This window comes from Pan troglodytes, chromosome 14 (genome assembly GCF_028858775.2).
Source record: "Pan troglodytes isolate AG18354 chromosome 14, NHGRI_mPanTro3-v2.0_pri, whole genome shotgun sequence".
Lineage (NCBI taxonomy): Eukaryota > Metazoa > Chordata > Mammalia > Primates > Hominidae > Pan > Pan troglodytes.
The window spans coordinates 28671510-28695947 of record NC_072412.2 but is presented as its reverse complement, the minus strand read 5'-3'; the positions used below and the strand labels follow the sequence as shown (position 1 = coordinate 28695947).

The 24438-nt window shown below is 50.5% G+C and overlaps 2 protein-coding genes and 1 pseudogene across 6 annotated transcripts in view; 2 read left to right on the top strand and 1 right to left on the bottom strand.

Annotated features, from left to right (window-relative positions):
- SLC7A1 (solute carrier family 7 member 1) overlaps window positions 1–14374 on the top strand; it is an 86874-nt gene extending 72500 nt beyond the window's left edge. For all 3 annotated transcript variants that reach the window (XM_009426802.4, XM_016925117.4, XM_016925116.4), the window contains 7 exons: window positions 296–518; window positions 1327–1466; window positions 4218–4320; window positions 5976–6193; window positions 6456–6622; window positions 7527–7635; window positions 9197–14374. In XM_009426802.4, the coding sequence (XP_009425077.1) occupies window positions 296–518; window positions 1327–1466; window positions 4218–4320; window positions 5976–6193; window positions 6456–6622; window positions 7527–7635; window positions 9197–9300 (1064 nt within the window). In that variant the 3' untranslated portion in view covers window positions 9301–14374. The remainder of the gene's footprint in view (window positions 1–295; window positions 519–1326; window positions 1467–4217; window positions 4321–5975; window positions 6194–6455; window positions 6623–7526; window positions 7636–9196) is intronic.
- LOC104001799 (uncharacterized) lies at window positions 12079–14374 on the top strand (annotated as a pseudogene).
- Window positions 14375–17814: 3440 nt separating this feature from the next.
- The window catches only part of MTUS2 (microtubule associated scaffold protein 2), a 481365-nt gene continuing 474741 nt past the window's right edge, over window positions 17815–24438 (bottom strand). For 2 of the 3 annotated variants that reach the window (XM_024348494.3, XM_003314094.7), the window contains 2 exons: window positions 22575–22672; window positions 17815–20772 (listed from right to left, as the gene is read on the bottom strand). In XM_024348494.3, the coding sequence (XP_024204262.2) occupies window positions 20559–20772; window positions 22575–22672 (312 nt within the window). In that variant the 3' untranslated portion in view covers window positions 17815–20558. The remainder of the gene's footprint in view (window positions 20773–22574; window positions 22673–24438) is intronic. The other variant, XM_054665152.2, reaches the window with a different exon arrangement.

The following is a 24438-nucleotide window of genomic DNA, read 5'->3' as shown; positions in this document are numbered from 1 at the left end:
TGAGCCTCCCAGATTTTCTCTGCCAAAGGAAACAAGTCTCTTCCTTGGCTGCATCACCACATTCAGGCCGAGAACACTGTTGCAGGGCCATGGGCTGTCTGATGTGTCTTCCTGAGCACCACCCCTCTGCTCCCGGCAGCACAGGAGGCCCCAGTGCCCACAGGGCTGAGCGCTGGAGGGAGGTTTCTCGTAGGGTCACGTGGGTTCCCGGGCACTGAGAGGCCTTGGGTGTCATGTGGGCAGATACACTGCCTCTTGCTGTGTGCCCTCCTCTGCTGACCCCTTGTGCTTCTAGGTGAAGAGGTGAAGAACCCACAGAAGGCCATCCCCGTGGGGATCGTGGCGTCCCTCTTGATCTGCTTCATCGCCTACTTTGGGGTGTCGGCTGCCCTCACGCTCATGATGCCCTACTTCTGCCTGGACAATAACAGCCCCCTGCCCGACGCCTTTAAGCACGTGGGCTGGGAAGGTGCCAAGTACGCAGTGGCCGTGGGCTCCCTCTGCGCTCTTTCCGCCAGGTGAGAGGCCTTTCTGTGGTGGCTGCTCCTAGGGGTGGAACCACCAGCAGGGGTTAGGCTATAGCAGGCCAGGTACAGCCATGCGAGACACACATCGGCTGCCAGCATTCTTTACCCTTGAAATAGACCCAGTACCCAACCCAGCCTTGATCATGTGGCTTTTCCCTTGTTGCCAGTATTCATCATCCCAAGAGTTGCGTTATTGAGAAGAACCTGAGGCTGGCTTTTCAGCATCATCTGCTTAGCAAGGGACTGGCTCTCTGTCCCTAAATCTGGCCACAGGAACAGGCCCCCTGTTTGAACACCATATTTTGGCCCTCAGTTTGGCTGTCATGCAGAAGCTACTTTGAAGAAGGGAATAAGTGCCTTTTAATGAGAAACATTTTCACCAATGGTATTTCCTCTTAGCCTGTATAAACAGAACTATTTGGTAAATATTGATTTACCACAGGGAAATCTTCATGAATGCAGAGATGCTTGTATTTTCTGTTTGATTCAGCTAGAAATAATTGCAGGAATAAATACGGTTTTCCATCTGTAAAGACTGTACTGGGTCTCATGCTAGTGTATGTTAGATAGATGTTCCCTATTCTTTACCTTAATCCTTACTTACAGTGTGTGCTCTTTCTGGGGTTGATTTATTAAATGCCAAGTCTTTTAGCCACAGGCCTCACCCAGCGTCGAGGGACGGCAGCTCTTGGTGAGCTCAGACTCCCTCTCCTCCGTGGTAAACTGAGCATGGCTGGATGTGGTGCCTTTATCCCTTATGAGCCAGGTTCACTCACGCGGTTTGCCTCTCCCCATCTAGTCTTCTAGGTTCCATGTTTCCCATGCCTCGGGTTATCTATGCCATGGCTGAGGATGGACTGCTATTTAAATTCTTAGCCAACGTCAATGATAGGACCAAAACACCAATAATCGCCACATTAGCCTCGGGTGCCGTTGCTGGTGAGTACTAGAACTCATTTCACATGGAAATGTTTTAACAATGGAGTCATTACTCCCTAGGGAGACGTCTTGCGCTGTTCTGGTCTGTGAGTAATCTTAACTGGTCTTTTTAACTCCTGGTTTTTATACTTGGAGCCTGGTTCATTGAAAGTTGACTGACCTTTTGACAAAAGGCAGAGGCCCGTTTGACAGAGGATGGGAGAGAATTTTTGAACAGTTTGCACTCTGGTTTTCATCTCAATGGGCGGAGCTTAGAACACACAGTATTCGAAAACCTTTTCTCCCCATTTCTGGACGTTTCCCTGAGTAGTCAAGGGCAGGCTGACACCTTCCTGCATGACACAGGCCAAGGGAGACCTCGCCAGTACCTGGAAATTTGGCGTCCATTTCTGAATTCTCTGGAAAACAAGTGTCCCTTATGATCAGTGTTTTATGAAATGTGCTGCCTCTTCCCCAGAGAGTATCAAGGGTGCTGCTGATGAAGCCACTTGCCCCTAAGTTTATACGTAATAGCAGACCCAGTGGAGTTTCATCTTGTCAGATGAGCGTCATCGCCGAGAGGACCATTTTGATAGATGAAATCAGTGGACTAATCTGAGCCGTGTAGGTGTTCCAGGGCCCCAGATGAAGGAAAGGAGAACCTAAAAGGAAGCTCGTGTGCACACTGTACCTGTGGTCTGTGTCTCCTCCTTTCGCGATTGCATTTCATAGCCCCGAGAGGTAGACGCCCGCCCCTTTCGCAATTGCATTTTGTAGCCCCAAAAGGCAGACGTCAGCCCACTGTACAGATGTAGAAGTGGAGGCCCAGGGAGGTGAAGCGAGGATGTGCACCCAGGGCAGTGGAGCGGCCTTGTGATTCCAGGGTTGTTTTTATGCCAAAGTAGCCAAGCTCCTTCCAGAGTCTGAGCAGAGCAGTGGGTCTTTTTGGCAAATTAGGGCATGTGAGATCAGTCACAGTTTCTAACACAGCGACTTGTCAAATAGCCATTGGTAAGGCACTTGACCTTCTTAAATGAATGAATTATTCACTAAGTTTTATTAGCATTTATGCCTTTAGCAAACTGTGCTTAGTTTTGTGGATTAATATTGTATGATAAAACACACCTATTTTTAAATTATGAAACATTTTCTTATGTGATTCTATACTCTTGAGAGTGACCACAGTGGTCAGATTGAGAGGCACTATACATCAGAATGTGACCAGTATATTTACAGGATTAAGGATTTGGAAATAGTCATTGTTTTCTCAGGCTTTACGTGGAATTTGATCATATTAAAGACTGGCCTTAATTTCCTTCCCCTGCTGATAGAGGGAGATCAAATCATGCTCTTTGAAGTGACTGTAAAGTACATGCCATTCACAAAATCCAGGATTTACCCTTTTCATTTGGTGGGAGTGGTAAATAAGTATTTGGTTTTCTAAAATCACCTCACATGGAAGAAATTAGTCTCAAGTTTCCCGTGAGTAGGAACATCGGCATTTGTGGCATGCACAGTTGGGCGCTGTTCTGATTATCCAAAAGGCCCTCCCTCATTGCTCTTTAATTTTGTGTTTTATTCTCCATTTAAATTTGTTTTAGTTGCAGTGATCTAGAGGGGCTTGAGAGATATTTGTGGAAAAATAATGGCTTTGTGTTTATATTTTAGCTTGTGTTGATTGCATGTGTTTTGAAAATATCCCAAAGCAGATGTAGCCAAGTTGTTTTTTAATGAGTACTTGACATACACACCCACGTGAATAGACACGTATACTCTCACAACGCTCACAAAAGATGTTCAAATAAGGGTGCAGGTTTTAATTCATTTTAAAGGCAAGGGACACAGTGAAGGGGCTGATACTATATTGTTTGAGAACAACTCTTCAGATTTCTTCCACGTGAAGTGACTTCACATGTGAAGAACTCTGCTTTCCTGCCCGCCTGCCTGGGTTAGGACGTCCTGTGAGTCCTCCCAGAGCACCAGACTTGCCCTTCTTTATCACCCAGCACTGTTGTCCACTAATGCCTGTGTCTTGGTGGGGTACACTCAGGAAGGCTGGGGACTGTGGTCTGCCCTGTTCAATAGTGAGTACCTAGAACCCAGTGATGGGCACACTCTGACCGGAGCTGGATGGGTGGAAGATGGGTAGATGGATAGATGCTGAATGGATGGATGGGTGGATTGGATGGATACATAGATGGATGAGATGGATGGGAGATGGGCAGATGGATGAGATGGATTGATGGATGGATGGTGAGTGGATGAATGGAAGATAGGTGGACAGATGGATTGATGGAGAATGGAGGGATCGATAGGATGGATGATGGATGGATGCACATGAGTCTGTGAATCAGCATGGTCTAGAGGAAGACACACAGGACTCAGAGTCATAAGAACCCAGTTCACATCCTTACACCCTATGCTTATGAACTGTGTGACCTTAGATGAGTCTCCTAACCTTTGTGAATGTTTACATCTATAATGTAGGGATGGCTTACAAAGTTGCCATTAAAATCACAAGAATGAAGGGATTCTCTATACAAATGTTAATGATGATTACTGTCTGTTGAGGACTGTGTCTGTGATTTAATCACAAGCTTAAAGGGAAGCTTGACTTCCCTTTAAGCTGTGTCTTTCCATGGGAAGGCCAGGGAGGGGGTGGGAGTAAAAGCAGCCCCCTTCGCTGCCCCGGATGGTGGGCGGCAGTGGTGGTCCTGGTTGTCATTGCATGCAGATGGCCCTCCACAGATCCTGGTGTCTGTCTCTTCCCAGCTGTGATGGCCTTCCTGTTTGACCTGAAGGACTTGGTGGACCTCATGTCCATTGGCACTCTCCTGGCTTACTCGTTGGTGGCTGCCTGTGTGTTGGTCTTACGGTATGTATGGCTTTTGGGGGTCTCATGACAGAAATGCAGATGCACCTGGTAGCCTTTTCACAGTTCAGCTATGGTTTATGTGATGAATGAAACTTTTAGGTTGGTGATAGCTCCATTGGGAGCTGCCAAGGAGAGGGGAGGACCTGGGTTGAGAGCCCAGTTAGGAGGACGTCCTTGGCAAGAGTTGGGTGGCCCCTCACCCCCCTCTATCATGTGCCCTCATTTTTATGGCTAAATGTTGGGTGGATAGAGACAGATTCTCGGTCCAACTATTAGGCCAGGATCCTGGGATCAGAAGGTTCGAAGACTGATTGCAACTTGGTTCAGATTCTTGGGACAGAGAGGATTGAGGGCTGCCCTGGTAGGAGTTAGGAAAACCCAAGGCCTGTGAAACCCAGGTCAGCGTAATGCTTCTGCAGCTTCGTTGCACTGTGGCTGGAGGAATGAATCCCATTATGTGGCATGGGGTGCCCTAGGTTGATGTTCAGAGACACTGTGGAGTCGGCTTGTTATAGCCTGGTGGGGGCCAGGCAAGCCTCTCGCAGTCGCAGTAAAGCTGCTCTGGGCCTAGGCTTGGTGTCTCGGTGTTCTCACCTGCCTCAGCACCCACTCCCAAAGCACATCCCTGTGCAGCTTCCATCCTGAGAACCTGTGCTCATGGAGATGCTCAGCACTGGTCTCCCCTCAAGAGCCTCCTCATTTCTTTTCAGGGATTCCCACCTGCAAGGCCATTGATTGCATTTCCAAGGTGTTCAGCAGCTGATTCACATAAAACCTGGGCTGAGCCTTAGCAGAAGCTCTTTAGAATCAGCTAAGACTATTGGGGACCCCTTATTCCTCCCAAGGGGCCCAATGCTAGAATATTCTCTGAGGTCTCCCACTTTCTTAATTGACCAAGTGGGGTTGCACAAGTGAATCCATACAAAAATGGTTAATATCTTTATACTCCCTCTTAGAATTGATCATATGCAAAATAATTCATACAGAACTCTGTGTTTCAAAGCTGGTGGAAAAGATTTGCACTCTGTTCATTTCGGGTGGGAAGATAAGGCACCTCATTCAGAATGGATGCTCCACTAGCAGGTAGCTCGTGTCTTGGAAATCACGCTGCAGGCTCGGCCCTCCAACAAGCCACATAGAATTATTTACCCTAAGGTACTTGGAGTTTTAAAATAAATTGATCCAATTAAGTCACACAAACAGAATTTCTCAAATCCATCTAGCCTGCAGCCATATTTCTCTGGCTCTCTGTGCCAAATAGGATCCTGGCATTACTGCTTCCTCTTTCTCTCCTTCCCTTTTGCTCCCTACAGCAGTAATTTTGTGGGAAGTGGCCTAGTATCTTTAGCATCTGAGCGCTGCTGCCACTTCTCAGAGCAAGAGAGATCCTCTCAGGGTATTCCTCTGGGCTGCTCATGGTGGAGGTCATGTCGCCCCGAAGGAGAGACCATGGAGGATGTTCCCCAGAAGCAACAGCGGGAGGTGGTGTTCCCGGTCTCTCCTCGTCTATCTACAATGCAGCATCTGACTATATCCTTCCCATTTTATACCTTGTGTCCCGGGCAGCTCACTTTGGAGGCTTATTGAGAACTTGAGTTGTGCACGTCATTTTGCTTGAAGCAGATGTGGCGGTCACGCAATGCCTATCTTCCCAGGTATCAGCCAGAGCAGCCTAACCTGGTATACCAGATGGCCAGTACTTCTGACGAGTTAGATCCAGCAGACCAAAATGAATTGGCAAGCACCAATGATTCCCAGCTGGGCTTTTTACCAGAGGCAGAGATGTTCTCTTTGAAAACCATACTCTCACCCAAAAACATGGAGCCTTCCAAAATCTCTGGGCTAATTGTGAACATTTCAACCAGCCTCATAGGTAAGAGCTAGCCCTTCCCTGGGGCCTTGCTTGTTGGCATTACATGGTTTCTAGGCAGTGGAGCTGGAGTTGGGGGAAGGTGCCAGAGAAGATGAGCGTCTGTCTTGCTCCTGCACTGGGACATAGTTACTCTGTGTTAACTGTAGTTGTGCCTTCGGAAATGGAGCCTCTCTCTCCATAAGTTTAGGGGAGACCAGCGGATGCCTGTGGGAAATTGGGAAATGGTTGAGTTGCAGCTTGCTGTCTTTTCCTTCCCCCTTAGCTGTTCTCATCATCACCTTCTGCATTGTGACCGTGCTTGGAAGGGAGGCTCTCACCAAAGGGGCGCTGTGGGCAGTCTTTCTGCTCACAGGGTCTGCCCTCCTCTGTGCCGTGGTCACGGGCGTCATCTGGAGGCAGCCCGAGAGCAAGACCAAGCTCTCATTTAAGGTGAGCAGCTCGGCCTAGGGAAGGAACCCTGGTACACAGACCCTGGCCCTCCTGATGCCTGGCCAGCCCTGCGTGGGCTCAGCCGGGCCTGGGTGCTCCCGAGGAAGGTTTTTGCTAGCCAGCTTCAGGTAAGATGGGGCAGGGGTCCTGAAGGCACAGAGAGGACCAGACCCTGGAAGGAGGCAGCAGCCCTTCTCCCCTGGACGTTTCCCTGAGTAGTCAAGGGCAGGCTGACACCTTCCTGCATGACACAGGCCAAGGGAGACCTCGCCAGTCCCTGGATATTTGGCATCCATTTCTGAATTCTCCGGAAAATAAATGTCCCTTGTGATCAGTGTTTTATGAAATGTGCTGCCTCTTCCCCAGACAGTATCAAGGGTGCTGCTGATGAAGCCACTTGCCCCTAAGTTTATACATAATAGCAGACCCAGTGGAGCAGTCCCTCCGGGGTGGTGGGATGCTTCTCGTAAATGTCTGCTCAAGTTGATGCATGAGTTTTCCAAGCCTTGGAGACGGGCAAGGCTTCTGCATTTTTAGATTACACAAATAATAAAAAAGGTTGTTGACCTTAGAGGTAAAGTGGAGGTCCGTCTTCTAGTCCTTTCTTTAGCAGGAGAATCGCAACAGAGAAAAATGAGAATGGAGCTCATTTGGCCATTCAGAGCTTAGAATCAAATCCCCACCTACTAAGATGTACCCTTGGATGTGTTTGTGTGTGTGTTTGGGTGCGGGCTGTGTGTGGGGTGTGGGAGTGGGGGTGGGCACTCCCTCTCTCTTCCCCACGCTCGCCCGACGGTCCCCGTCACTCGTCACTCTCAGTTGTGCTGCCTTTACTAGACAGTTTTACTGAACTATTGGAACCGGTGCCACTGCCATGGATTGAGGCCACCTCCTGTCTCTTCAGGTTCCCTTCCTGCCAGTGCTCCCCATCCTGAGCATCTTCGTGAACGTCTATCTCATGATGCAGCTGGACCAGGGCACCTGGGTCCGGTTTGCCGTGTGGATGCTGATAGGTATGTGATGCTGCTGCCAGCACGTCCAAGATCCTGGCTTCCCCTGGGGGTCTCCCTTGTTTCAGATTTCATAACAGAATGATGCACATCCAGTCAGCAGCTTTCTCGAAGATAATGCTGAATCCCTGGTAGGCTGTGAGTCCTCTCCTCCCTGTTAGATACTTTTTGTTTCCATTGCTTCTTGTCCAAACTATTTATTCTTTTGGGCAAGACCTTGATATTAACAGGAACAAGGTGATGAGTCTGCTGCAGATAAGGTACCAGTTATTTTCACCTCAGACAGGAAAGTCTGGCCTGTGCCTCCTGGCCCCCTGGCCTGCCCAGCGCCAGATTGGTACGGGCACTAGGCCCAGGCAGGGTGGATGTCATGGGCTCCTCTGTGATGGCGTCTTCTCTGTGGAGGGAGAGTGCTTTGGAGCCTATGGGAGATGCCACTAGGGTGGGGAGCTTCCACATGTGATAGATCACCAGGGGTGGGTGCAGCCTGTAGTCCCACGCCTCTGGGCATCTCACCCCAGGGGCTGGAGGGGAGGATCTCATTTCCTTCCCCTCAGCGTCTGAGTCATAGTGCTGATAGCCAGGAAAGTGGCCCTGGCCATTGCCCCTCAGGACCATGTCCCTACAGCCTTGCAGCCCTGAGTTTGCATGCTACGGGCAGATGGCTGCTGCCTCATCTCCCAGGGCCCTCGAGGGGTGCTTTTCCTCCACTGTCTGCTGGCAGCCGGGTGGGTCCTCATTCCCTGCAAAGTCCAGCCTGTTAGACAGACGTCTCCTAGAGCCTTTCTGAGAAAAAGCTGCTCACAGCTCACTGTGGCCACTTCCTCCAGGCCTGGTGAAGGCAGAGGGGTGCCTCTTCCCAGCATCCCTGTCAAAGTCCCTGTGTGCAGGAGCCTGAGCTCCTTTCCTGGGCTGTGGGTGGCTGAGTCCTTGCTTTAAGGCCTGTTTTCCTGTGTCAACCACACAAGGTGGCCCCAGTTACCTGGAGCCATCTGGCCACAGTCCCTGGGCAGGTGGTTAGAAGCATAGGTCCTGGACCCACCCTGGAGTCCTATGTGCAGGAACAGGCTGTGGACTCCTATGTGAAGTCCATTCCTGGGGCTCAGTGTCTCCTGCAGTCTGACGCTCAGTTATGTGGAGAAAATGGGCAGTGGGACTGTCCAGGCTGAGAGCCTGGAGACCTCCAGCACCTGCGGGAAACGCCATCTCCATAGTGCACATTCTCGATACTCTTGTGACCTCAGGTGGCATCGGGGGCTAAGCTGAAGGACCCGATGGCCTCTGGTGGCCCTGGCCCAGCTGCTCTGTCTGCTCAGGAAACACCGCAGCATAAGGCCGTCCAGAGGAATGTAGGGCTTTGCCAGATGTCGAAGCAGACAGTGGCCTTCGTGTGGCAGCTGCTCCAGATGTGGAAAGGTCACAGGGGCCGCTGGCTGCGGGCTCATGCCAGGCAGGGGCAGGCCGCCTGAGAGGGTTTGCTGTGGGACGGCCCTGGGCTCTGAGCCCTGCCTGCGGTGGTGCAACCGGCGGTCTGTTCACGCCCGTCTCTGCTGTCGGCCCACAGGCTTCATCATCTACTTTGGCTATGGCCTGTGGCACAGCGAGGAGGCGTCCCTGGATGCCGACCAAGCAAGGACTCCTGACGGCAACTTGGACCAGTGCAAGTGACGCACAGCCCCGCCCCCCAGAGGTGGCAGCAGCCCCGAGGGACGCCCCCAGAGGACCGGGAGGCACCCCACCCTCCCCACCAGTGCAACAGAAACCACCTGCATCCACACCCTCACTGCAGCCAAAGGTGCAATTACTTGACCTGCAGCCCCAGCCCACCCTCGGCTCTGCAGCCGGTTCTCCGGGCCCTGGTCACCTCCAGACAGCTGCCTGGCCGGGGCCACTAGGCTGCGGCTGGCCACTGTGTCTCCTCACTTCTCTGAACAAAGCAGTTCCTCCCCTGCCAGCTCAGCCCCGAGCTGCCACAGCCTCAGGCAGAACGGAGGTCACCTTCTCTCCTTATCTTGGGAACCAGGCCTTCCTCCTGGGGACTGTTCTGGGATTGAAATTGTGCATACTCCAAACTTTCGCAGCCATCTTCCCACTCAGCCCCAGACACCCAGCAATCAAGCCAGATGAGTACCACAAAACAGTGTGTCCCCAGCAGCTCCCCACCCCAGAGCCAAACGACAGTAGTGCACTTAAAAAGGAAAATCAGGCCTGTTGTCCTTCTCCGGTTGCATTCAGATGGGTCATTAGGGCCGGACCCTGCCTGCCCCTTGGCTTCTCAGGGCTTTGCTCTGACACCATGACAGCTGCCCAGGGCTGAGGGCAGCTGGCTCCACTCAAATGAGGAAGAAGGGATCACTCCCATTAGGGCCTGCTTTGCTTATGCATGTGTGTGCACATGTATGTAAACCAGGGACCTTCAGCTCACGGCCTCCAGGCCTGGGCCAGTTCTTGCTGCTCCTGCCGTCTCCCCCGACTGGCTGTGTCCTGAGTAACTGGAACATGAGACTGTATCTGCAGGACTGGCCCCATGGTAGCCAAGTCAGAAGTCTGTTTCCTGTGAGTCGCCACCATTCACTCAGTCTTGCCCTCCCATGCTTTGGAGCCAGTCTGGTGGCTCCTGTAAGGTTCTCAAGGCTGGTGGCAGCTCAGTCTGGGGTCAGAACATGTCGGGGTCATGCGTTTCTGGCCCTGACATAAGCTGTCTGGCCTCTCTGTGACATGATGAAATTGAAATCAATCCACAGTCCATGAAATTGTGACACTCCACCAGATTAAGTTAGGGCATAACATTAACTTGGAAATGGCCATGTCATCACCCCTGCGGCTGTCCTATAGCTGAGATGCGTGGGTCGCAGGGGAGGTGATTTCTAGGCATATTGCTGTCCCTTTTGTGTATCTGTCATCCGGATGCTTCGGACCCCACGCCTCTGCAAGTGGGAGAGACCCGAGCATCCTCCCCACCCCCATAGCTCCAGTGCACGCCACCCCCACCTGTCTTGCCTGGGTCGGGGCCTGCGGCCAGCACCATTTCACACACACTCCTTGTAGATGGGAGCCAGAGGAAACCTGAACGTGGGTGGAGTGTTCCACTGAGTCTACTTCAGGAGACAGAAGGCCCATGCTGATGGGGGAGGAGGAGGGACGTGGGCATTTTGGACACCAGGGGAAATGGAAATGCTGCTTTCAAAACTTAGTTTCCTTTCCATTTCTTCCTAGTCTGGCCTTTGACACAAATCTGGTAGAAAGAAGCCTGATAAATTGAGGGCACTTGTACCCTCCCTGTGCCCCCAGAAGGTTCTTGGAAAGAAGTGCAAGAATTTGTGAACACGGCGGTGGAGGGCGGGTGGATGGCCGTGGGCTGGGCCTCCGTATCAGGCCTGCTCACCTTGCTGGGAGCTTTATTCTGATCTCATTTTGAATGTTCCAGAGGGAGCATCATAAGAGCCCAGAGCTCCGATTTCCAAAGAGTGATATTGACATTTATGGAGATTGGTGTTGTAACATATTTTGATAAATACTAACTTATTTTGTTGGGGTTTTGGTTGTCTCTTGTCTTAGGACCTGGTAGTTATTTGCTTGATTTTTTTTTCCGTTATTTTCTACATAGGCAAAGAGAATTCGAGGGATAGACAGTCTCCAAGAAAAGTGAAGTGGTGGGAGAGAATTGCTTTTTTCTTTTTTTTCTTTTCTCTAGTTTTTCTTTCTGGCTGAAATTTCCGTGCAAGACAGCACCCAATAGACTATTTAGAGTTGACATTTGACATTTTAATGGGCGCCATGGCTCATTTTGTAGATTGAGAAGGTGCGTCTCCCCTGCTCCAAGTCTCATCATGACAGCGTGCTGACAGCTGGGAGTGTGTGGCCTTCCTCACGCAGAGGCCTTAAAGCTGGACACAGAAGCACGCCTAGGCTGGGCAGGGATGGGACTCATGCCCCCTCCTTAAAGGACGGGCTTCCTAGTTAGGAAAGGACACGTGGGGGTGCCTTGCATAATAGTTCACTGGTCACCGTGCTTTTATGAGTAGTGTTTTTGTGCACTTGCCAGGGGTTTTCTCTCTGTGTGCAAGGGGAGTGATTTAAGCAATGGTGTCTGGAGTAAGCCTTACAATTTTAATAGACTTTTTCTTATCATATCCCTCATTTCTTTCCCTGAAATAAAAATACACACAAGCGAAAAAAAATGATAGTTTCACATCTCTTAGTTCCCTTGCCCAAACAAGAATATTCTTAGTTCCGCTGGCCAGGATTTTCCTACATAGTCAGAACTTACACATTACTAGAGGCACACCCACCAAGGAGTATTGTGTCTACTTTTATCTGTGCACCAGCCACAAATAAATACCCGCATTGGAAAGACCCATTTGTGATGGGTAAACATCCCTTCCTGTCTCCCACAAACCCTGTGACTGCCCTGCATGTGTTCATGACCTCCGAAGGCCCAAATTCATGAAGCAGCAAACCCAGCAGATCTCCACCCCCCTGCCTCAGGACCTCTGCTGAAGAGGGGGATGAAGTGGGTCTCCAGGGAGGCAGTGGGGGCCTTGTTGGCAGCTGGCTCAGGAGCCGGCTTACAGGAGGGCAGCTCTGCAGTTGGGAGGGGCACCGTCCGGAGGAGACCAGGCCTCTACACACCCCCCACTCTACTTATCATCCCTGCTCACACCCCCTTGGCTAAGGCTTTGTGCATCGGATTTATTTTTCCAAATCAAGAGGACAGTGATAGATGCATTTTCCCCAGGCTGTCTCAGAAAAGTCGCTAAATGTATACTGTTGTCAGAATTGCTGAGATCTCCCCCCACTTTTGGTTTTTGCAGCAGCAAAAACTCTTTCCACTGTGACTTATTTTCTCTCTCAGGCAGCCAGCCACCTGGTCCCTTGTGCTGACTCTAGCACAGTGGCCAGGATCCAATACGAGTCCAGGGGTGACCGCAGGATGGTGGGGGCAGCAGGCTTCTCCACCTACCCCAGCCACCAAGGCCCTGACGCACTGCCTCCTGCACCTTCAGCACATCCTTGTGCACAGCTGGAAGGGTGCATGGCCCGCTCACCTTTGTTCAGATGGGTGGAAACGCTGATGATACCAGCTCCTCCCTGCCGTGCCCCTGCCACGGAGCAGGCATTGTGAACTGGCTGGTGTTTGCAGTCCCACGTGGTGTGGCCTCCAGCCCAACCCACAGTGGAGACTGGAGACAGGGCAATGAGTCTGGTGGGGGGCACGTGGACATGCCCCATAGGGGCCCCACCCAGACTTACAGGCAAGGTCCTGGGCATTGCGCGACGCAGGACTCAATGTTAAAGCAAGCCTGCCTGGCTCTGTGCCAGGGCCCCTCTTCTGATTCACACATCCCATTTTTACACAGACCCTTCCTTCTTAATAAAGGCTGACAGTTCTGTTGGCAGCCAAGAACCCACCCCATGAAGACAGGGAGTGAGGGGCCTTTGTGCCCAACTCCAGCACAGCTGCGTTCTGGGGTGTGTGAGAGGCATGTTCGTGTCTGTGCGCTGGTGGTCTCGTGAGACAGTTCCGAGGACGGGGAAATTGCAGGGTGGTGGGGACGTGAGGCTTATATGTGGAACTGATGCGGAGTTCGCCTGCAGACGGATCTGGATATACACTATGTATAATTGTTACGTGTAATTTAAAATATATCTGTTTGCCATCGTCATGAGAAGATTATATGTAAGGCTCTGAAGGGAGAGGGAGATGTACATTCTGCCAGGCTCCTGGGGACCTTATCTGAGTCATGAAATTGATTACTGTTGATCCAGTGGTGCAAGAAGCTACACTCCATGTGTCATCACGCTTATGACTCCTAATGTATTTTTAAGGCAAAAAATGTCAGCCGACTCCATCTTCACCCCTCGATTCCTCGAGTCCAGCCTTTCTGTGCCAGTGCTTCACTGAGCCACAACGCTCTCGCCATCGGGACCCGGCTGGGCCTGGAGTCTCGGGGCACAGTTGCCATGGAGCCCTCCTGGGTCATTCTACAAATGTGCTGAGTGCCAGCTGAAAACCCCACAGGAGATGGAGTACCTTGGCCAAGCTTAAAGAGAAGATTTTTCTCAGGGTATTTATTAGTGTGTCCAGCAGGGTCAGGAAGCAGGATGGAAAGATGCATTCAGACTGTTAATTTATTAACAAGGCAAATGATTTTGTGTTTCTTGATGACAGACTATTAAGTTTGGGACTTATTTTCCCATTTGAGAAGTTATAATATATATTTAAGATGATAAGTTTCCTGCTTAAGTTGTGCCTTTCAGCTTCAATGAGTTTAAGGAGCACTAAGGGTAATGATACCAATGAGGGTTGGTTTATTATCAAACCTGAATAGCTGTGGTTTCTCCAGTAAATATTTTCTTCTACTGAACATGGAGCCATTATTAAGAGTTGTGTGTTTTTTATTATGTACATTTGTATATTTTTTTTGCTTGTTTGATGTTCTATTTTTCTAATAGTTTTCTTTTAGTTTCTTAAAGTTGTGATACTAGATTTAGATTCTGATGCTAACTGCAAATCAGGTTGGTCTCTGCTGGGTCTCTCCTGCTTTTATTTTACTTTAAGGACAAGTGTAGTTGTCGTCCACCACCTTTCAAAAAATGTGAAACTGCCCTGCCTCCCCTTTTTGCTAACAACACTGTGTACATTGACCACTTCCTACCATACTTTATGTTGTAAAATCAAACTATTTTGTGGTACATTATCTCATGCTTCTGCAAATTCTAATAAATTCTATGGCTTCCATGTGCATGGTGTGATCTCAAGAATCCTAGCGGGTCTCTCCTGGGACCCAGGCCTGGAAGTGCCCCATGGAGAGTTCCAGATCCCGCTGTGCTTCCCCACAGCCCGTGACTTTAGTCCTATGGTCTCACTTTCCTGTAGCCATTTGGGGAAAATCCTTATTCCAACAATTTGAGCCTCAACCAGAGAATCCCTTGAGCCCCCATTTTGGATCTCTGATACTGTCTGCAGATTTATTTGGCTTTGGGGCCACAGAGGTCTTCCTTCCAACCAAGCTGTTGGGGTAAAGCAGCTCAGAGGCTGCCAGTTGTCAGGCATTTGCTGAAGGACTTGGTCTCTGGCAACAAAACGCCCTCACCTGTTGCCACCCCAGCCTGTGCTGGCCTGCACACACACTATCCTGTTAGAGGGAGCAGAGTGCATGCAGGGCAGAGGGGCTGTCGGGGAGTGTAGCTATCCTGGTAATTGTTACTATCTCACTCCCTCAACTCCCTTGAGAAAGGATCCATTTTTGCACTAGAGGCAAATTCAGTCAAGTGGGCCTTAATTCCCAGACAGTAAAAGGCAGTGATTCACAGCGGCTATACCAGAAGATCTACTGCCCAGAAGATAAGGTTTGACCTTTGAGTTTTGTCAGCTGATGGACGATGCTGAAAGCAGACACCCAGGGAGCTGTGCAGAAAGGAAGGCAGGCAAGCTGCTCTCCGGGCCCCAGCGTGCCTATGATCTGGAATATGTGATGAGCATCTGCACCTGAAAGCATCATGCACATTTCGTGTTCCTTGGCCACACAGAAAGCCAGACCACAGAGCTTGCGTGGTGGGTAAGCAAGATTGTGCAGCGTGCCCCTGGGACACAGGTTGGGAGTGGTTTCTGGCCCAGTGTAATTACTGCGGGAGGTTCTGCTGATGCAGAACCTGATTCACAAAAGGGGCCAGCTTCACAAAGCAGCCCAGAGAGCCTGATAGATTCCAGAATTGGGAAATAAGCATGGGGCATGCCTTGTTCCTGGATTTTTGTATGTGTCCTCTGGTCCCTAAGGATGACTTTGAGCCAAGTGCAAGGTGGACCCCAGTTCCTGCAGCGCCACACTGCCACCTAGTGGCTACTGCTTGGTGCCGCACAGACAGCTTGAAAAGGCCATGCCAAGTCTTTCAGCAGTCTCTTCGAAAATCCTGACCGGTGGCTCCTCAAGGTCCTGTGGGGCGATGCCAGGCTGTAGGCTTGAGGGGTACCACCTGGAGAAAGTTTTCCCCTGCACATTTTGGTTATGAAGCACCTCTGTTCATTCAAAAGCTGCCTCCAAATGGCATTCGCAGCAACAAGGAAGCCTGTGGAGCCATGGCCTGGGGTGCTGGCCTGGCTTCCAACTTCAGCCCAGCCCTTACACCACACAGACCTGGGCAGGGTCTGAGGCTGCAGCAGGGAGGGCTGGAACCAACTACAGATAATCCCATCAACCCCTGTTCAAAGGGAACACTTCAGTTTTACCAAATTAAGCCTGTCCACTCAGCCATAAATACAGCCATTTAAAAAACACAATGTGAGGAAAAGTCTTCAGGAATGAAACAGGCAGTATGTTTGCTGATGAGGGGAACAGCTTTTTGGCTCTTGGTGTGGCTGAGCACTTAATCCCAGTGGATCTGAGACTGCGTGGGGAAGAAAAAGCTGTGCTGGGTGGGACTTTGCCATGGATGCTTTTAAATTATCCTTAAAACAATGCACCTGATGAGTGCCAGCTGGTTCAGAACCGCTGCTCCCACAGTGCAGGAGGAGGGACGAAGCCCAGTGCCTGCCGCGTGAATTTGGCGGTGCAGTCATGTGAGAAGCCGCTACGCACAGTCAGCAGCTGCGTGGCAGGTGCTCTCTTCGTGTCTGTGGTGTGAGTGCCTTAGAGGGAGGAGGCATGGGCACCCAGGAGGTCTGTAGACATACAAGGGACAGGGCTGTCTGAGCTCGGAGCTGTAGGGCATCCCGACCCTGCCTGGCGCTGGCACTGGAAAAAGCTTCCCGACTTAGTGAGTGAGGAAGATTGGCCTGCATCATCACGCTGCGGTGAGAGTGACCCAAGCCTGGCCTCAGAAACACCAGGTGTCTGTCTTGGTTTTATTTTATGAGGTTTGGGGCAAGAGGTTTGAAGGATGCAGACTGGCTAACAAAAATGTATTTAGCAAATTTAATTTAAGTGAATTACCAGAATGGCTTACCAGCCTTCGGGATTGTGTGTAGTGTGTGTGTATCTGTGTGTGTATGTAAGCATTTGACAGACTCTCACGTGGGCAGGATTCTCACCACTTGGTGATTACAGATGAGGTGACAGGGTGCAATCCCAGAGTCATTGCTCGAAGCGTACACACTGATGCAGCAATGGCTTTGAGAACATCCTTCAACTTCAATCGCAGGTGGGAAGCTGTCCAACCATTTGGTTTCCACCTGTGCTTAACTCCGTAACTCCCTTCTTGCTAGGGGGATGCAAGTCTCCCACGAAGGGAGAGCCAGCTCTCAGGGCTCCTTGGCACAGAGGAGGTCAGTGAGTGAGTTGACTTCCAGAGTCTCCTCTGCCTACTGCAAATGAGCCGTGGAAGGGGACACCATTCTCCACGGACAGTGGAAAGCTGGCTCTAATCTCACCTCCTGCTCGTGTTGGTGGCTGCCACCCATTTGCTCCTTTGTTATGTGGAGGTGCTGCCACCTGCCTTGTTTACCGCATAAGGTGGGGTAAGGACAATGGGAGGGGGTCATTATGAAAGTGAAGGGTGCTCAAGACACCCCAAAAGAAACAAACAGGTTAGGACACGTGGCCAGATAGATTATTAATAACTAGATTGCCATCGATATACTGGGATGACCCAGAGGTGGCCCTGGGGTGTTCCCTGTGAGGGCCAGAAGTGAATTTTGTGTCTTCAAAGGGTCTGCTGTTCACTACTTGTTCAGGAGGGACTTGCTGATCTCGCTAAAATAGCTGCCACTCCCACAGACCCTGCAAAACCACCACAGGGAACCTGCGAACCCAGCTGTCTCCCTTGTGATGGTGCCAGACACCTGTGGGACACTTCGAGGTCCAGCTGGCTAAACCGGCTGCAGCCCAAACTGAAGGCCATCAGGATGGGGGGAGCAAGCACTTTCAGGTTGAAATGAGTGAATGACCTTTTATGTCCTCCTTCCAGCCAACTCCAGCGCACCCGGCCTTGCAGAGCAGAGGCACTGAGCTCCCATGTCCAGGGGAGGGGCTGCTCAAGCCCCCAGGCTGGAGGGGTGGGCACAGGGACCTGGGACCTGCGGAGTCAGGGGAGAGGGGGTCTCTATAGACTTCTCTCACGGACCATCACCCAACCCCGGCACACACAGAAAAGGGGTCCAGCCTGCAAACGCCACCCCCCTTGCCTCCCTGCCTGGGATCCCCAGCCTGAGAGGGACAGGTCTCCAGTTACATCAAGTAGATATCGCAGAAAGTCCCTCAAGTTTATTTTAATAGGCTTTAAACACAAATATGCAACACAAACTGTAGGGGCAGGAAAAGGGATGTTGTGACCCCATTCATTCAACTAATCACGGCCAGGGCTGCCCCCACCCCCATCCATTCTGACATCCAGCCAGAACCTTGTCCCAGCATGTGGTGGGCAGGGCGGCGGTCGGGGGGCAGGCCGCCCACGCATCTCCCAAATGCCAGGAAGAGACAGGTGGTATCTGGTGGGTCTGTCTGACGCAGGTGCAGAGGCTGCAGCATCCGAACGTGGAAACGTCGCTCCAGCCTGGAAGGGGACAGAGGCAGACGCCACGTGGAGAGAAATCCGAATTCTGATGGTGTGGGGGGGTGGAAGAATCGAGAAGGAGGCACAGCAGCTGCCGCCCCATGTGTTTCGGGAGCGGTGATGGCTCAGATGAGGAGCCATACGTGATGGGTGTCCGTAACAAAAGAAAAAAAAAAAAAAACCACGAAGCCAGGGCCACGTGGAAATTAGCTCAAGTACCCAAGGTCAGGGCAGGTTAGGGCAAAGCTCTCACCGAAGTCCACCTAATGAGGAATTACTTAGTGCTAACAATGCTACAACTCTGACCACAGCAGCCTAATACACTGTACCACGTTCTAGCATCACACGGAAGTCAGTATTGCTGTGTAACTGCATTTAGCAGGTGCGGCTATGTAAGCGGTTCCTAATTCGGACAGCTAAGCTGTAACTGAATTTGTGTTTGCAGGTTGTGCCTGCTACTAGAATAAATACTTGTGTATTTAGTCAATGTGGCATGATCTACTCTAATGGAATGCCCAACTCAATATCACAGTATCATGCAGAGCCACTAAAGCAGAGAGAAATGGTGGCGTTTCCATGTGGATTTACTGTGTACGTCCCCAGAAGGAGCAAGACCCTTGGAGGTTGGCTGGAGATGCACCTGAGGCCCGGAAGCCCAGCGTGGACTCATCCTAGGGCCAGGGACCATGTCGGCCTTCACGCTGGCAACACGTGTGCCGAGTAGGCGTGCCCTGGACAAGCCGACCCGTCCACGGGCTGTTTTCTTCCCCGTTCCATGGCTCCGGCCCCTGCAGGACCCCCTCATGGTTCTTCTCGCCTTGGGCACACTCAAAGACAGGCCTGTGCTCAGGACAATTTTGGGGGGGGGGGGGGTCTCAGGGAGAAAGTGCAGGGTCTTTGTCACATACAGGAAACAAGGGCATCATCATCATCACCATATCTGTTAAAACTACTTCTTCCTTTTGTGTATCATGCTCCTAATCTTCCACACCACTACATGAGTACTGTTCATATCCTAATTCTACCATTTTAGAGACAGATGCCAGTCCAGGAGCTGGTGCCCCCTGGCTGGCTGTTTCACTGGGCTCCTCTGTTTGGGAGAACCTTCTGGGTCTAAGATGGGAGCACAGTCAGCAGCAGCGTTGCCTGATCATCCAGCAGGAAGTGGAAGTGGGTTTCTGGGTGGTCGTGTGATGATCTAGCACAGCTCAGAACTGGTCCCCCGGGACAGAAATGGTGTTTTTTTTCTGGAAGCCCCTGCTAGAACCCCTGAGCCATCTCAATGTGCAGTGAAGGGGTTGAGTTGTAGAACCAAACTGAAGGGGGGCTGCTAGGAAATGGGGGCCTGAGGGTCTTATTTCAAAGAGTTGATCATTTACAGTATCGCATCAGAGTGAACCACATGGAAAGCTGGAGTGATGTTCCCCCTCTGTGCCTGGTCAAAATACAGACCTTGGCAGCAATTTCCTTCATGAGGATGGAGCGCGAATGGGCACAGTCATCTGCAAGGTCATCCTCACTCTTACTCAAAGGTCATGCTCTGCCATGTTTTCCGGAGGGTGCAACAATAGCTTAATGACCGAGTCTGAGATGCCATTTAGGAAAAAAGCAAAACTTGTGTTTACAAGACTATTAGAGATGAGTCACTGTCATGGGTAACATCTGCAAAACTGCTAAACCCCCTTAGGGTTTCCCACTGCTCTCCCTTATCCGCTCATGACAGGAGTATCAATAATTAAAACTTGCGAATGGAATAATAGTGATCTCACATCATGTTGACTAAGAAGCTGATTGTTCCAAAGGCAGTTACCGTTCACAAATAGCTGGTGTTCGTGTTAAAGAGAGTACCACTTGGTGGTGAGTTGAAAGGCGCTTCTTCTCTGTATCTTTTTTTTTTTTCCTTTTTCTATTTTGGGTAGAAATATTCCTGGGAAGCTAGATAGAAATGCATTTTCATTTCCCAATAATTCTTAGGCACAAGTTAGAAAACTGCTGACCTTCACTAAAATATGTCAGCACTTCATGTTATAAAAAATGAAATTCAGAACCGCAGCATGTGTATATACGTATATCTAAATATACACACATATCGGTGCAGTACACAATGATTATTCAATGTATATTGAAAACTGAGCTTTTTGTAACTAACCTGAAATTCTGCAGTGAAAGTTCATTGCTCAAGAACAATTGCAAGTGTCTTTCTTTTGGCTCTAACTATGGTAAAACGTTTGCACATCAGACTTTACCATTTACACATTCCTAAGTGCCGACACCAGGGCAGTCTTACACGGGGATCAGAGGAGGACGCGCCTAGGAGGCATTCGCAGCTACTGAGCATGCGCACAGGGCCAGCTCCGGCGGCACCGGGTCAGTGCTCCCTCAGGGTGGAGACCGGAGGACGAGAAGCCGGAGCTCCCGCAGGCCGTGTAGTGGCGTCATCTGGGTGTTGTGCTGACTCTGGCCGGAGAGGAGGGCCCCGAGGAGGAGCCGCGGTAAACGGGAGATGTGGGCGAGAGTTTAATCGGACTGGTCGGGTCCCCAGTTTGGAGCTTCCAAAGCAGCTCTTCATTGGTTCGGCTCAATCTCTTCTTCTCCTGGGTTTCCTTCTCAACATATTCCTGGAGGTTAGCATTTTCCTCCGACAGCTGTCTGCATGGGCACAATGACAAATAAGTAGCAATCATGCTAGTGGACACTGAACCTGAGGTCAGGACAATGGTGCAGGGCAAAGGGAGGAGGCCATGATGCCCGCAGGGAGAACAGGCACCAGGGTGACCCAGTGACCAAGAACTTTGGTTGAATCATGATTGCCATTTGGCCCAATGACACATCTGTTCCCAGAGCCTCTCTGGCCAATACCCATCATCCCACAGGCCCTCTGCCCGGTCAGGGGAGGCACTGGCTGTCCACTGGACAGAGCAAAGGCCAGCGACTGAAAGGAGGGAAGTGGAGAGCTGGAGTGGGTATGCTGCCCGGAGGCTCCGAAAGGAGAGACAGCCGCCCAGCTGGCAATTGACAATGACAACAGCACAATAGCAGTGAAGAGCCGCGGGCCTTCCTGAGACTGCCAGGAAGCTGGGGGTGCCTTCTCCTGGCCTCCCTGCCCCAGGCTTGTGCCTCCACGACGGCAGGTGTCCTCCCCTGCTGGAAATGCTGCTCTAGGGGTCTGTGTCTGCCTGCTAGACTGGGAGCTCTGGAGGACAGAGGCCAAGGCTCTGCATGCTGAATTCCCAGCATCCAGCTGGTGCTAAGCACATAACAGATGCTCAGTTAATGTTTGCCGATAAAGGCTGGTGGGTGAAAAAATGAATCCGAATTGCTTGCTTTGTTGCATTTTTGAAGAATGACAGCACCTCTGAGGAACTGACAGGAATAAGTACATATGCATTTTAAAGCTGGACAGACTGAAGTCCAGAAAAATCACCTCTGTTCAATAAAGTCTGCATTTGCTCTGCTGACAAGGGCACCTTTGCAGCTTCCGGAGCAAAGAGAGCTTGCTGCCCCCAGCACAGCCTTTCCTATGTGCCTCTGAGGTGAGAACAAAATGCCTGCACTAGGGGCTTAGTTATGGGGGCAATGGCTGTGTGTCCATTCATGCATGTGTGCAAGAGCGTATGTATGTGAGAGAATGTACATGTGAGAATAAGCATGTACATGTGAAGATAAGCATGCACGTGTGAGTGTGCAAACAGGGCATGTGAATAGGTGTGAGGAATTGTATGAGTGTATGTGTGCGTAAGTGTATGAGAGTGAGTGTGCATGAGTGGGAATATGCAAGTGTGTGTGTGAGTGAGCATGCAGTGCCTGTGTGAGTGCATGTGAGTGTATGCATATGCACGAGTTATGTGTGCAAGGGTAACACACCATGGGTGAGCATTGAGGAGCCTAGCTGAGTTGAGTGGGCAAGGGTTCGGGCCTGGGTCTTACTGATATGGCTCAGCCCTCATGGAAGAGCAGCTGATGAAGCCAAAACCCTGCTTTATCCCTGCATTGTGCTGTGTGAGGGAGGAGCCTGAACACCCTTCCTTGAAAGCTGGGGCACCTCAGAGCGTGGCCCCACAGGGACAGGCGAGACCTGGATGGAAATTGTGAATTTCTGGAAGTTGGGGTATCAGCCAGTGGTGGCTCTCTTTTTAGCCTGGGAACACCCAGCTGGCCCTCCTCTCCTAATCTCTTCCAAAAATAAACCCCTTCCCCTCCCAGTGCTGCAGGAGGACCCTGCTGCACACTTTTGCTGATTTCACTCATTTCTCTCAAGGTGGGGCCCGTTGATATGTGGCCAGGAATAGGCAAGATGGCCGCAGGGGTTTGTTCTTGTTCTTCAGGTCTTGGGGGAAACAGCAAGAGACTGTGGGGAAAGACTCACAGGCCAGAGTGAGGGAAACTGGATGTTGCAACAAAAAGAAGCTCAAGAGGAAAGTCACTTTGTAGGTGACACCCAGCCCACCTACCTGGTGACAACTGTGTTTTGGTCAATCCTTGCTTTGAGGTCTTCGTTCTGCTGTTGGAGAACCTGGATCTTTTCTTCTAGGATAATGTTCTTTTCTGCCTACAAAGGAAACAGTGTTTAAGAGGTTCTAGCAAGGCCATAAAATAGGGAGCAAACCGGTGCCCTCAGCTCTGGGCATTGGAGGATTATCAAGAACAGCATTTTGCAAACATCAGTTCGCAATGCTTTAGTGGGTTTTAAAATCAGGTCAGAGGAATGTGACCAGCATTTCTTCTTTAAATGAAACAGAATAGAAAATGCCCATGTGCACTGTAGGTAGCAAATTTCAGATATTTTTATTTTATATATATTATGTATCAATGTGTGTGTGTGTGTGTGTGTGTGTGTGTGTGTGTGTTTCTGATGTAAAATGTATTTCTTATAGTGAATGTCCCCAGGCCCTTGCCATTGTCAGAGATAAGCCATGAATACCACTAGGACCTCGTTTGAGTACTGGGTCTCATGGCTCTTCCCAAAGGGTCAACCACACTGCAGCAGCATCCTTGGCCAGCCTTGCGTGCACGACATGACATTCTGAATCAATGGAGGGAGGAAATCTAAATAATGTAAGCACGCTTTTTCCTTTTGAGGCTACAGGCAGCCAGGAATGCAAAGCCCAAGAGCAGCTGGGTACATTATCCCCAAATCCCATCATCCCATGGCTGTTACTCCCCGGCAATTGATGCCTTTCCCTCTGTTAGCGTGTCCTCGAGGGCCTGAGACCTAGCTGAAGTACAGTTTGATTCTAAGACCAATTTAGAAATAAATTATTTTCTGAAAAGAATGTGACAAGTTCACTGTTAATGTAGTTAATCTTTAAAGAAAACTGTCCCTTTTCCATGAACAGGACTTAGGAATCCTAGCCACAGGACTGGCCTCTGTACCCGCTCTTTAGCAAGACACCTCACCCAGCCCTCACTTTTGCTCCCAGGAGATGAAGTGATCGAGCAGATTCTTTTTTGCCTGGAAAGGTTTCTGGGATGAGAAGCCATATGGGCAGGCAGAAAGCCTGGAGGATGGCTAAAATCAGCCAAGTAAACCCAGAGGTTTGCTGGTGACCCAATGCAAATGGCCAAGCCAGGAGGGGGAAGATGGGTGGCTGCTCTCAGAACAGCTGGTCCCCACACTGGCAAGGCTGCAAGGCAGGGTTCAGCTGAGGCAGGCGCTGTCCTGTAGCTCCCCGCCAGCCCTAGGCCTGGCCTGAGCTGGGAAGTCCTGGGCTGCTGGAGGGTGCAGAGTGGTCAGCATCGCCCAGAATCTTGGCGACAATCCAGCATCACCTGGTCTGCCCCCATTAACTGCACCCGTGCAGCAAGAGATGTCTGCAAAAAGGGATGCTTCCAGAGAGAGAGGTGACATGGCCACCAAATGCAATGGGTGGCCCTAGATCAGCCCCTGGCTTGGTTATACAGATGCAAGGGACATTTCACAAATGGGGAATTTCGATGAGATGATCAGTTCCTGCCTGAGATGGCAAGCTAAGGATATAAAACACTTATACAGTATAATATGTGGGCCATGTGGGTGGGTGGGTGTGTGCCTGTGCACATGTGCACGCAGATACTACCTTACAGAGAAAAAGTTCTGGAAAGCATAAGCACTGGTAGGAATATGATGTTATAATCTGCTTATTTTTTGTTTATCTTATTTCATAATTTTCCACAGTACACATATTTACTTTTGTTAGTATCAAAAGTTTATTTTTAAAGTAACAATAATAAAGGGAAAAAATAAGAATCTGAGATCCTGGGGCCAATTTCCAGATCAAGATGGGCTGCCCTTGGAAGGAGGCTTCTCCTCCACTCCCTTCGCACACTTTTCTGGGA